Source organism: Gigantopelta aegis, chromosome 2, assembly GCF_016097555.1.
Source record: "Gigantopelta aegis isolate Gae_Host chromosome 2, Gae_host_genome, whole genome shotgun sequence".
Taxonomy (NCBI): domain Eukaryota; kingdom Metazoa; phylum Mollusca; class Gastropoda; order Neomphalida; family Peltospiridae; genus Gigantopelta; species Gigantopelta aegis.
The window spans coordinates 44,735,986-44,749,622 of record NC_054700.1 but is presented as its reverse complement, the minus strand read 5'-3'; the positions used below and the strand labels follow the sequence as shown (position 1 = coordinate 44,749,622).

Here is a 13,637-nt window from a genome sequence, read left to right as displayed (position 1 = left end):
GCCCCCAGACCCCCCCCCTGCAATTTTTTTTTTTTATATGTATATGTATCAGTCCCCCCCCCCCCCCCCACTTTTAAAACCGGATCGACGCCTATGCACCCCGAACACTTACAGACAAGAGCCATATTTAGCTATTTATACTGTTATTTATTGTAAATAACTACAAATTAGTCGATGCCACATATAATTATAGGCCTAATGTGCTGCCACTGGGCACAAACAGTGGTTACCCCAAGAATCAATGGCTAAACATTTTAGAAAGTACATAGTAGACCTACACAGTTTTCTATCTGAATCCGTACGTAATGATTTTCTGCCTCCCCTAATTCCTTTACGTGTTTATTTAAGTAAGCCACATTGTTTGGCCAAAAAACAAAACAAAAAAAACCCTTAAAACGGTAAGCTTAAAATTATGATAATACGCGTTAAATCAAATACTTGAAGCGGGAACCTACTACATGTATTAGGAATTCAAGCAGTGGCGTAGCGTGGGCGGGGCCACTAGTGCTGTTGCCCTGGGCGCAAAATTCTTGACTGGTGGAAGGGACGCGGGGGAGTGCTAACGGTCCACTGGTTAGGGGGCGCAATACTTGCCTTGCCCCGGGCGCTGGCAACACGCTACGCCACTGAGGAACTGTTCAACAATAATACGCATATGTGCGGTGGACGCAATGGGCCCCCCCCCCCCCCTCCCCCGCCAATATTATATTCTCCTCCCCTCAGTTAAAAGGCGAATTAGCCCAATGTATAACTAGTTCTTCATAGATAATCCGACGCCTATGTTACGTAACTCAATATCAGACGATTTTTACTCCATCCACTACAATGATTTTAATTTTACCATGTTGGCCTATTTGAAAGATAAAATATTGTATAACCACATCCGTTGGGTGTTATGTAGTCAACTCGTTATGCAACGTTGATAATCTTAATAAAAATCGTAAGTGCATTTGACAGCGTGATACACGTGTAGTCTACTGATTACTAAGTTTAAAAAGGTGAATAGGTCCTAATGTTATCAGATAAATTTGACTAGACGTTAGCTGGGTTTAATTACTTTGTGATCAACATATATCTGTACTCGGTTAAAAGTTCAACAAGTTAGTGATAATTTGACAATATTTTTAATACCGAAACAGAATTTGGCAACTGGCATCCCACTGAAACGGACCTAATGGTTTTGTTCTTATGCTAGGCTTAGACTACCAATTGCCAGCAGAAACGTGGCCAACTTTGTTTCTGTTGTCACTTCTTCGACGGTCCAGTTGTTAGTCTGAGCGCCTTTACAACACGATTTTCGTCGCATACGACTTCTACGACGGCAGTATCCTATTCAAAAATGAATTGTGTAACCCCTGCAATTAAGAGAATGTCCACGGCAAAAGAACTACAAAAAAACATGCCAATGAAAAAAACCTAAATATAGTCCAAGGCAAAAAAGTACCGTGGAGAATTAAAAACTCCACGGCAATCTCCACGGCACTACCGATTGCCGTGGGCAATTGCAGGGGTTGATTGGGCCCGACATTTGATGCTAGTTTGAGCGCGCATTACAACTCAATGCCGTTGGCGACGCCCAGTTGTTAGTCTGAACCCATCACAACTCAACGCAACTGTCGAGTTGGCCAACTTTCTGCTGGCAGTTGACAGTCTGAACCTAGTATTACGGTAATGAAGGAAGGCAGAATTGTTTTATTTAACGACTCATTCAACACATTTTAATCACGGTTATATGACGTGGGACATATGGTTAAGGACCACACAGATATTGAGAAAGGAAACCCGCTGTCACCACTTCATGGGCTACTCTTTTCGATTAGCAGCAAAGGATTTTTTACATGCAACATCCCACAGACAGGATAACACATACCATAGCCTTTGATGTACCAGTCGTAGTGCACTGGCTGGAACGAGAAATAGCCCAATGGGTCCACCGACGGCAATGTCAATGAAGGAAGGCAGAAGTGTTTTATTTAACGAAGCGTACCTAACACGTTTTAATTAGGGTTATATATAGGTCAGACTTATACAGCAATGAGTTTGAACAATTAAACCACTAACATTTTCAAAATGGTATCTCAGTATATAGCCGAGTCAAAGGGATGTTTAGAAAATAGACTGCTGGCATGAGTCACCCAGTCTCAGGATGATACATATTTTCCATAAAGATCGTCACTTCCAAGACGTTGTACAAATCTGCTTTTAGCTTCTTTTCCTTCTCATATCCAACTCAGGTTCAAACACGCTGTCCTAAGCACACACATCAATTATTACGGGTGTTTGTCCAGAACGGTGGCCATGGGTTAGTTGTTAGTGAGACAGAACGTGTATTGGCCTTACACCTACCCACTGAGTCATTAAAACTCGCTATGAGTGGAAGCCAATCAAAAGATCCTCTAGGTCAGTGAATGATTATTTCCCCATGATAAGTTAAAGCATTCCGGTGTCAGAACGTGTGCAGCATAGGGTGGATGTATCTGGGCTCGAAACGTCACTGCTCCTAGCGAAATCAATTTTTTTTGTTAAAAAATCAAAAACCATTCCAGGGGAGTATGGCCCGAACAACTGCAATTCCCATAAAGAAACATGCTACAACCACCCTTGGGGGACCATTTCCCCTCCCGCTAGAAAATTCTAGATCAGCCCCTGCGACAGCAATACGGTTTCATGGTGACATTTGGTCGAAAGTATTAAAGAAGAAACCCGCTGCTACCACAGGCTACTTGTTACCGATTAGCACATAATTAATGTTTTAGGCCCCAGATTCACTTTTACTTAGATATCATAGTGGGGAAAGGTCTAGTGGCTCCACTGACCCAGTGTACTCTAGGCGAGCGCTTTATCGTCAACATCCCGCTCCCCGTGCGTATTAAAAGTAGGCCATGCTTAATTTATCTTGCAGTGAATATTGACCTTTACAATGGTCTAGTTACGGCTTTAGTCTGTTTCTAGACCCCGTCTTCGTCATCATATATTTAGCTTACGTACAGTTACAGTGCAACAATAAACAGAACGGTTACTGTTAAGTTAATGTTTGTTTACTGTTGAGAACAAGAAAGTCAGCTGTAACTATTACAACACAAACAAGAAGTGTGTAACAAGAGGACGCAATGTCAAATGTATCCATGTTGACGGAAGCAGACGACACTCGACTTCTACAACCGATCTGGGATTTAAGGATTGGATATGAAGAGTACATCTCTTCTCCTTTGTTTCCCGTGATCCTTTCCATGGCATTTTATTTAGGATCATGTCTCCCCTTCACTGCCATGGACTTATTCTGCACCAAACAGTCGTGGTATAAAAAGTACAAAATTCAACCGGGAAAAGTGGTTACGGGATTTAACTACCGCGACACCCTGTTTCTGACAGCTGCCAATCATCTTCTGTTGATCCTACCAGCATCTATTGCTCAGTGGATATGGGTACCGCCCACAGATCTACCAAAATTGGCACCCTCACTTTACGAGTTTCTATGGCAACAAGTGGCTGGTGTTTTTATTTTCGACTTCCAGTATTATGTATGGCACTGGAGTCACCATAAGGTCGGTAAAATTTCATAACTTTCTTTCTTACTTTCTTTCTTTCTTTCTTTCTTTTGTCTTTCAGGAAATAGGTATAAAGAGTTTAACACCCCAAAAATTGGCATTAACTTACTTGTGAATGCCCTGGTTATCATATACTCTTCAAAAAAAGTAGGGTATATGTCACGGGGATCCTATAATACCCGTAACTGAATAAAACACGATTATCCAAATATCTCTCCTAACTGTATATCTATTAGATCTCTGTATCGGACAGGCTAATACCCGAGTGGCCCGGCTCTAGGAGTAATAAGAGATAAGATCTGATATAAATATATATCTATGTAGCACGTTTAGTTCACTAGAAAACAACAAAACACAATATTCTTTGGAATCTGTAGTATCTCTAACGCTGACAAATGTACTTGCCGCAGTGGTTAATTAACAACAACAATATAATAACAACCCAGAGCTAATCACTTAATTAGTTAATCACTAGTCGTCTAGTTTACACAATATTCTAATCACTTCACCGTGATACAACACACACACGGGTGATAATTGAGAAACGCTGCCAGGGGAACTTAATTAATAAAGGAATTACAACTCTATTCCTAACTGGTTAATTTTGTCTTTATTGTGATATGTACCAGTATTAATTCTGCATTACAAGGTTACTGAATGAGTATTTAAGGGTTAATTTTTAATTAACCCTTAAATACTCATTCAGTAACCGTGTAATGCAGAATTAATACTGGTACATATCACCATAAAGACAATAACCTACAGTTTACCTAGGTCCTCTAGGATGACCGGCTAAGCTTTATCTTACCAAATACTCGTATAAAATATTAGAACAGTGAAGCCTACAATTTACTTCGTCAGATGACCTACAACAGATTGCAACAGATTTCTGAACATTTTTATTACTGTAATATATTCTTAAATAACTTCTTTTTCTTTTTCTATGTGCTTAAAGTTCCAAAAGTTAGAGGTCCTACATATGCTACCTATAACGCGCCCTCGCTCGATTAATAAACAACTATTTATCACCATTATCGTTGGTTTGGGATTAATTGCTATGGTCACACTAATCTCTTACTTTCACGACTTAAAAGATAAGTCCAGTCATCATAATTATGACCTACAACAGATTGCAACAGGTTTCTGAGCATTTTTGTTAGTCTAATATATTCTTAAATAAGTTCTTATCTTTTTTTAAAGTAGGAAACGTTGAAGGATATGTAACATCAGGATTCTTGAGACGCTTGGGCAGCGGAAACTTAAGTACTGTAATTTTTAATGATTTGAATTTGATGTCATAGCCAATTCATTTTCAAGAACGTTTTTTTTTTTTTTTGGGGGGGGGGGGGTTCTTCACTTTTTAAGCTGAAGTTTTGAATTTAACGACATAGCCAATTCATTTTCAAAAACCTTTTTGTCTTTTCTTCCCTTTTTAAGGTAAAGCTTTGAATTTAACGACATAGCCAATTCATTTTCAAGAACGTTTTGGGGGTTTTTTTTATTCACTTTTTAAGCTGAAGTTTTGAATTTAACGACATAGCCATTTCATTTTCAAGAACCTTTTTGTCTTTTTTTTTTCTCTTTTTAAGGTGAAGTTTTGAATTTAACGACATAGCCAATTCATTTTCAAAAACCTCTTTGTTTTTTCTTCTTTTTGTAAGAAGTTTCTCTACAGACACATTCACCAACTGCACCACCGCTATGTACAGCAGTCCAATTTGAATTTAACGACATAGCCAATTCATTTTCAAGAACCTTTTTGTTTTTTCCTTCTTCCTTTTTAAGGTGAAGTTTCTCTACAAACACATTCACGGACTGCACCACCGCTACAGCAGTCCGTTCGTGTGGGTGGCCGAGTACCTACACCCCTGGGAGCTGATAACCGTCGGCCTGTTCGCCACCACCAACTCCTGGTTCTTCAAGTCGCACCCTCTCACCGTCTGGTCTTATATGCTCGTCATCGTCTGGATTAGCGTCGAGGCCCACATTGGGTTCGATTTCCCATACTTGTTGCACAACTGGTGCCCTTTCGATCTGGTGGGCGGGGCTCCGAAGCATGATATGCACCATCAAAAGCCGTTGACCAATTATCAGCCGTTCTTCAACCATTTTGACCGTCTGTTTGGTACCTACTGCCCGCCCATGAGAAGGGGAGGGTCAAAAAGCAAAGAGTTGCTTGCTTACGAATTACGTTATCGCGAGAACAAAAAAAGGGGTTAGGTTTGCATGCTGGTAGAATATCGGTACCTTATAGGCACTATTTTGTTCTGAATTTATGTTGTAAAATTCCTACTTTTTTTTTACTTTTTTTTTGGGGGGGGGGGGGGGGGTGAGGGTCAGTTGGGTCTGGGTAAAATAGACTGCAGAAAACAGTAATTTAATGATTTGATTATTATTTTTATTTTTTTTCATTGAGTAGGCGACATTTTGTAGGAGGTAGGGGGATCCATATTAATAAAAGGGAGTATTGTCTTTCCTGGGGGAATGGAGACAGGCTTTACCAATATGGGATCTAGAGAAAATAAAATGTCCTTTCCACCCACCTACGTCATAGTGATACGCTGACCAAACCGTACTAAGTATCATTAAAACTATTCCAAACATTGTCTAATTTACAAATTTTCCCCCAGTTCTATACAATATATACTGAACAAAATAAGAAACTTCCGCTAACTTTGCTTGAACATAACTTGATGAAAACAAACCGGGGGAATAATTGTTATATATGCGTTTAAAGTGTTCCATGATGCATCGTTTGGTGCAAAAATCATGGCCATAGGTTAACAGAAACTGGGAGAAATTTTGACCAAGTGTGGTAGGGGTTAAAAATAAAAACACCCACTTAATAACTGGTATGACCACCTCTTGAATTGACCACTGCAGTGCATCGCAGGCGCATAGAATTGACTAAAGTATTGATTTCTGCCTGTGGAATATTGTTCCATTCCTGAATGAGCGCTTGACGAAGTTCGTTGACGTTAGCGGGTGGGTTGGGACGACGCCTCAATCGTCTGTCCAGACTATCCCAGGCATGCTCGATGGGGTTGAGATCAGGACTTTTAGTGGGCCAGTCATCAATGAAATCAATGTTATTTGTCCTAAGAAAATTTACAGTGTCTCTAGCTGTATGAGAGGTGGCATGCGTCGCCGTATCCAACATGCTGAAAAATCGAGATGTTGGCGTTGTTATGGAACAGAGGAATGACGTGATGAGCGAGAATGTCATCGCGGTAACGTTGAGCATTTAAATTGCCATCAATGACGACTAGTGGTGAACGATAACCATGGGCAATGGCTGCCCAGATCATGACACAACCCCCACCCCCGAAACGATCTCGTTCAAGAACACAACAGTCAGCATAGCGTTCATTTCTCCTACGGTAGACGCGCACCCTGCCATCACCACGTTGTAAAGAAAATCTGGATTCATCCGAAAAAAGAACGGTATTCCAGCGTCGGCGTATCCAACGAGTGTGTACACGTGCCCAATTAAGACAATTTAGACGATGACGTTGCGTTAAAACGCATCCGACGTAAGGACGTCGTGCATGCAAACCGTTCTCCCGCAGACGATTACGGTTATTATGAAGCCCAGGTGTGTTAGCAGCAGTAGCAGTAGCAGTTTGGAATCGATTGCGCAAATGCGTGTTCATGATATAGCGGTCTTGACCACGCGTTGTAACACGACGTGGCAAGTCGTTGGTGCTTCCTGTCTTACGCGAAGATTTCGTATCGCTCGACTAGAACTCCCAACATGCCTTGCAACGTCTTCTGTCGACATGCCAGCATCAAGCATGCCAATCGCCCGTTCGCGTAACTTATTGGGTATTCTTGGCATACTAAAAATGCTACAATGTAAAAAACGTTAATTTTTTTTACAAATTTTGAAGCGTTTTTGTTCACTTGACAACAGTGTCAGTAAGTCAAGTAAAACAAATTGACCGAATACTACACGGGACATGTCGAACCATGCATGCACGTACAAATTGAATTTCACGTTGTCGACGATTAACAGTGCAAACATAATCGATAAAATTCATGAATCCTGATAATACAGCTCAAGACTAATACTACCTATATAATTTCATTACACAATGAATTTTTTAACACAACAAATACTATATGTACAAATCGGAAGTTTCTTTTTTTGTTCAGTATATATCAGGATTAGATAGTATTGAAAGGTTTGGGTCAGGGTTAGGGTTAGGACCAAGAATAAGGTTAGGATTATATGTGGGGAAATTCACTTTCCACGTTAATTGTAATGATTGACCTAGATTCCTCTTACCTTGTAATGGCATGGCGCCTAAGACGTCTTTGATGCAAGATAGAGTTATATTTGTGTCCAAGCCACTTAATAATAACAAAATTACTTGATTGCTTGTGGGCATCTTGTGGAGACAGATCTAGAGAGAAAATATATTAACTCTACAGAAAATGCATCACATTTGTAGTTGTAAAAAAGATATGGGGGGAGGGGGGGGGGGGTGAGAAGACTCTTAACTGATCGTGTATAAATGGATGTATTATGGTAAGTAATAAATATATATAAAAATTGTATACAAGGGTTAGGGTTATTGTGTGGGTTTTTGTGTGTGTGTGTGTGTGTGTGTTTTTTAAAGCAACTTCACACATGCAATAGCAATAATAACTGAAAACAACTACCGGGTATTTAATAAACCTGCTAAATCGATCTCAGGAGCTTGCCTAGCCCGAGTACTCTGACTAAGAGAGCTAGACGGGACATTTTGACATAAATACGCTCTCCAAATGTCCGTCTAGCTCTCTTACAGTCAGAGTACTCGGGCTAGAGCTTGCCCACCTTCTTGCTGTCCACAAATGAATAACGTCCACACGATGCTCATGAAATCATTTAAGAGCTGTACCCAAATTGATCATATACTGGGTAGCATTTTAAAGCACATACACACTACTCACTAAATCATAAAATAAAACTTTAGCTAAACCAAGTATGCATGGTGGGGTAGGGGATATGTGGGAAACCCATCAGGCATAACATAATAATTATGGGGATTTCCCCCACACCCAATTTGATCAATTGTGGAATAGTTCTTATCAACTGTTTTACATAATGATATGTTTATCAAATTAAATGCTAGTCAGTTTGTTTAGTCAATAAAGAAATTGTCATACATCTCAAAAGTTTGTTATCCCTTTAAGTTATTTGATTTTGTGCCATAAATTGAAAGCAGTCACTAGCGTTTTCAGACGGTTTTATTTGTTAACTCTAATATGTCTATGTTGTATGGTTTAAAAATGACTGGCGATTTTAAAGCACGATACAATCACTCAGGACAGTTTCTGATATGATGGCTTTGAACTAGAGATCTAGGAAGGGCAGGGGACATGTGCCCCAAAACATGCAATATATATATATATATATATATATAAACCCCACACTTTTGCTTGTGCCCCCCCCCCCCCCCCCCTTCACATATCATTCCTAGGGCTTGCTTATCAGTGTATAGGAAATTAATTTTGAGAAGTGAAGATAAAGCCATTAAAAAATAAATGTTTGTTTTTGGGGGATAAAAAATAATAATTATCAATGTGCATTATTTCCAATATCTGAAAATATAAAATCTAAACCCTATACCGCCATTAAAAAAAAGATATGGATAAAAATGTAGCATTTAATTTATAAAGGCCCAATTTAATTTATGCATATTGATGTCTTTGGCCGTCAACAGGCTGTATTTGAATATGATGGGGCGGGATTTAGGTCAGTTAAGTGCTCGCCCGAGATGCTTGCGCTGCAGGATCTAACCACCTTGGTGGATCCATTCAACCATATCTGTGGTATGTGCTTTCTGGTCTGTTATGTGGGTACAGTGCATATAAAAGATCCCTCGCTACTAATGGAAATATTTTGCAGATTTCCTCTCCAAGACTGTCAGTTACCAAATGTTTGACATTCAATAGCTGATGACTATGTGCTCTAGTGGTGTCTCAGCAAAACAAACTTTTTCTTTTTTTCTTCTTTTTTTTAATATGATACAAATGTACAACCTTTTAAAGAATGTTCACACAGCATGGATAATGCATATTCATTGTGTTAAAAAAAAAAAAAAATGTTTTATTTAACGACGCACTCAACACATTTTATTTACGGTTATATGGTTAAGGACCACATAGATTTTGAGAGGAAACCCGCTATTGCCACTTCATGGGCTACTCTTTACGATTAGCAGCAAGGGATCTTTTATTTGCGCTTCCCACAGGCAGGATAGCACAAACCATGGCCTTTGTTGAACCAGTTATGGATCACTGGTCGTTGCAAGTGGTTTACACCTACCCATTGAGCTTGGCGGAGCACTTACTCAGGGTTTGTAGTTGGTATTTGGATTAAAAATCTCATGCCTCAACTGGGATCCGAACCCAGTACCTATCAGCCTGTAGACCGATGGCCTAACTATGACGCCACCGAGGCCGGTATTCACTGTGTAGGACAGACACCAGATATTGGTACTGTCGTAGTTATAATCTACATATCTTGGCACCACGATTGAACTATGGCAATAAAATTGTTTTAACAAATAACTTAAACTTATAACTGAAAATAAAGCAATTATAGACCTACCAGTACATTTAAGACCTTTAGCAAACAAATACACCAACAGTTAAATATAAATTTAAATGTTCAAAATTCTAAAAATTGCTGGTACAGTTGCAATTTATTTTTAAAGAAAGAAATATATTATTATGCGTATCGTGTTCTGCAATGTTAACTTGTACAAACTTGATTACTGGCAACATTTGGTAAGTGACTCCCAACAGTAAGTCATCAATAAAAGACAAAATCTGTTGTTAAAGCAGTACCAATATCTACCATCGGTTCCAGACTGATATTAATCAACCCACCCACCCCAAATTTTGTTTTTTTTATTATTAAAAAACGAGACCAACACATGGAATGTTTTCTTTTGAATTTGTTTTTTCTTTTACAACATGCACGTAACATAAAACATGTCATTACTGTTTATAAATTTCATATATGAAAAGAATACTCCATAAATGTTATTGCTATTTAGAGTTTCTAAAAATATATATATATAATTATATATTATATACGCATGTATTTAAACAATAATTATCCATACAGAGATATCACAACTACCATACCATGATCAATCGAGTCATAGACAAAAGGTGCTTCAAAACAAAGAAAGAACAGCCAGTTTAAACTGCTTTATTAAAAAGAAATTATCACTTAAGATTGGGGGTGGAAAGCAATTATTTGTAATACTAATTACTTACAGAACAAAATAACACCTGCTAAAAACCAATTTCAGCATCTTCCTTAAAACATGCACAAAACACACCACCAACCCCAAAGAATTATATTAATATTATGCATGAGGAAAACACTCCCAACCCCACCCCTCTCAACAGACAAAAAAGAAGAAAAATGTCGCCTTCCACTCATCCCCATGTAACAATTTTTGAAACAGTCCTAACCATTTTTTGGGGGGTGGGTGGGGACGGTGGTGGGGGATAAAATAAAAATAAAAAATAAGAAATTAATTAAAATCTGATCTAGACAAAATTCCTAATTACACAGACAAAAGAGACAGTGTACTATAAGATTAACAGAACTACACTACGTACTTTAAAAAGTATGACAAATTCAGTCCGTATTTATCAAATTAGTTTCCATAAGTGTATGGGGGGGGATGTAGCCCAGGGGTATGGTCTGTCTGGGATCGATCCCCGCCAATGGGCCCATTGGGCTATTTCTCGTTCCAACCAGTGCACCATGACTGGCATACCAAAGGCCATAGTATGTACTACCCTGTCTGTGCATATAAAAGATCCCTTGCTGCTAATCAAAAAAGAGTAGCCCATGAAGTGGCAACAGCAGGTTTCCTCTCTCAATATCTGTATGGTCCATAACCATATGTCCGACATCATATAACCGTAAATAAAATGTGTTCAGTTCATCGTTAAATAAAACATTCCCTTCCTTCCTTCCATAAGTGTATAAGATAGGGAGGGGGAAGATAAGACATTTTTAGGCAAATGAGCTTGCCTGAAACCTTTTCACCATGTATTTCCATCATTCTACTGGGTATTTAAACATGCACAGTGATTCATTTGGAACCCTATATAGCTGTCTGGCAGTAATGCTAATATGAATAAATGTTGTCCAGATTCAGGCATTTTTGTTTAATTTGGGCAAAAATCAGCCTGCCCTTCCTCCCTCTTACAAAAATGGGAGCCTGTATGTGTATGTTAGTTTCAGTCGAAAAAATAAATAAAAAGACAGTTTTTGCAAAAATTAGGTCAAAATGTTTTTGCAACAAACATCATTTCAATGACTGCCAACTGTGAAGACTAAGTGCACAATGAAAAATCCATCAAGATCTACATTGCACGAATAACAAAGTGAAGTGGTGAAAACAGGGAGTTAATATTTCACAATGAATCTTAGTTTATGAATATTATGATAAACTGATGTTACTTTTTGAGCAAAATTTTTACCAAACAGAACAGTCTGATGACCCCCAAAATTATATATAATAATATAATAAAAGCAACAACAAACAAAAAAACCCAACAACATGACCACCCCAAAACCACAACTCGGTGAAAAAGCTGGGGTCAAAGAAAAATGTCTTTCCTAAAGTATGAAAATCACACCAGTGAGAAATGATGGAAGAGACTAAGAGGGATGCTTCAAAGCAGTTTTGGGCGGATCAACAGACAAAAATATTGTAACTGCAACACATTGTATTGTTGAAGAGCTGAAGAATGAGACTACTACAGTCAGGGCAGAAGTAAAAGATTTTTGAGATGGGGGCTGACTAACCAACTTTCCGGAGAGGAATCGAGGACATGCTCAATCCTAAAAATTTTGAAAAGCAGATATCCCACAATGCAATTTCCTACATTCTACAAGTAAAATTCATCATGACAAATGTATTAAGTGCAATCAATTCTACAACCATCTCTGAGCTGATACAAGTCCATACGATAAATAACTGTACATCATGCTGTAAAGAATCATCACAAAATTTCATTAATATGTACATGATTCCCTAAAATATATTTAAAAATTCACAATAAAGCGGGAAAAACCAGTTTTAAAACTGGAAGGAGAAAGCACTGATGCAAACCATTAAGCATGCATCACATTGGGCTGAATTTACGAAGCCAGTTTTTCTTAAATGCTGGTGTTTAAGCATTGTAAACACGTAGTTAAATATATGTAAGACAAAAGTAGGCTTTGTAAATTGGGGCCAATAACTACACATGTATATAAAACAGCTACACAATATGATAAAACATTAATTTCATTAATACAGTAACTACTTAATTTAGAAATGCTAAAATGGTTTAACAATCCTAAAATCATGAATACACATTAAGAGACAGAGGAAAAAACTAAAATATTGTTCATTTTATTTCAAAATGTGAAACCGGTGTGGTAATGGAGGTAGCCTTGGATACAGCAAAAATGGTGACAAATTTCCAATAAGGCACACAAGAAAAATAAGCAACGAATATATTTAAAATACCAGCCTGCATCCCAGAGATCTCTAAAATATTTACACAAATGGAGGAATCTAGATACAAAGTATGGTCAGGGTATTTAAAGAGATAGACCCTAGTCTTTAAATACATAGGAATATTTTCCACCTAGACCCTAGTTTCAATCTGTAAAAATGGACATTAAATTTGGTTAATTTACAAACCTGTAACAAATTTGGATACAACAGAGTGAAACAAGAGTGTAATGTTGAAATAACCTTAAAATTAGACTAAAACACAATTCCATAACCGTTACTTCTCAGACGCATGTATGTTTTTAAAAATTATGAAAAATGCATTTTGTGGTGTTAGAAACACCAGGATGACCAGAAACACTTCGGTTGTACGGAAATAGATAATCTAAACAATAAAATATAAGTAATGTCTCATTTTAGTGATAATAAAAACAGCTCTAATAGCGAAAAGTATGTCTTAGTGTTTAAATCCTAGGGTCTGTCCCTTTAAGAAGAACTCAGTGGACTTAAATGTCTCACCAATCATAAACTTTTTCAGTGCACTGTAATAAACATCCATGGG

General features: G+C 38.1%; 1 protein-coding gene across 1 annotated transcript; it reads left to right on the top strand.

Moving 5' to 3' along the window:
• Positions 1–2,954: 2,954 nt before the first annotated feature.
• Positions 2,955–6,285, top strand: LOC121378554 (cholesterol 25-hydroxylase-like protein). The gene is made up of 2 exons (XM_041506785.1): positions 2,955–3,545; positions 5,334–6,285. The coding sequence occupies exons 1-2, from the start codon at positions 3,111–3,113 to the stop codon at positions 5,766–5,768; spliced, it is 870 nt and encodes a 289-aa protein (XP_041362719.1). The 5' UTR covers positions 2,955–3,110; the 3' UTR covers positions 5,769–6,285.
• Positions 6,286–13,637: the final 7,352 nt, after the last annotated feature.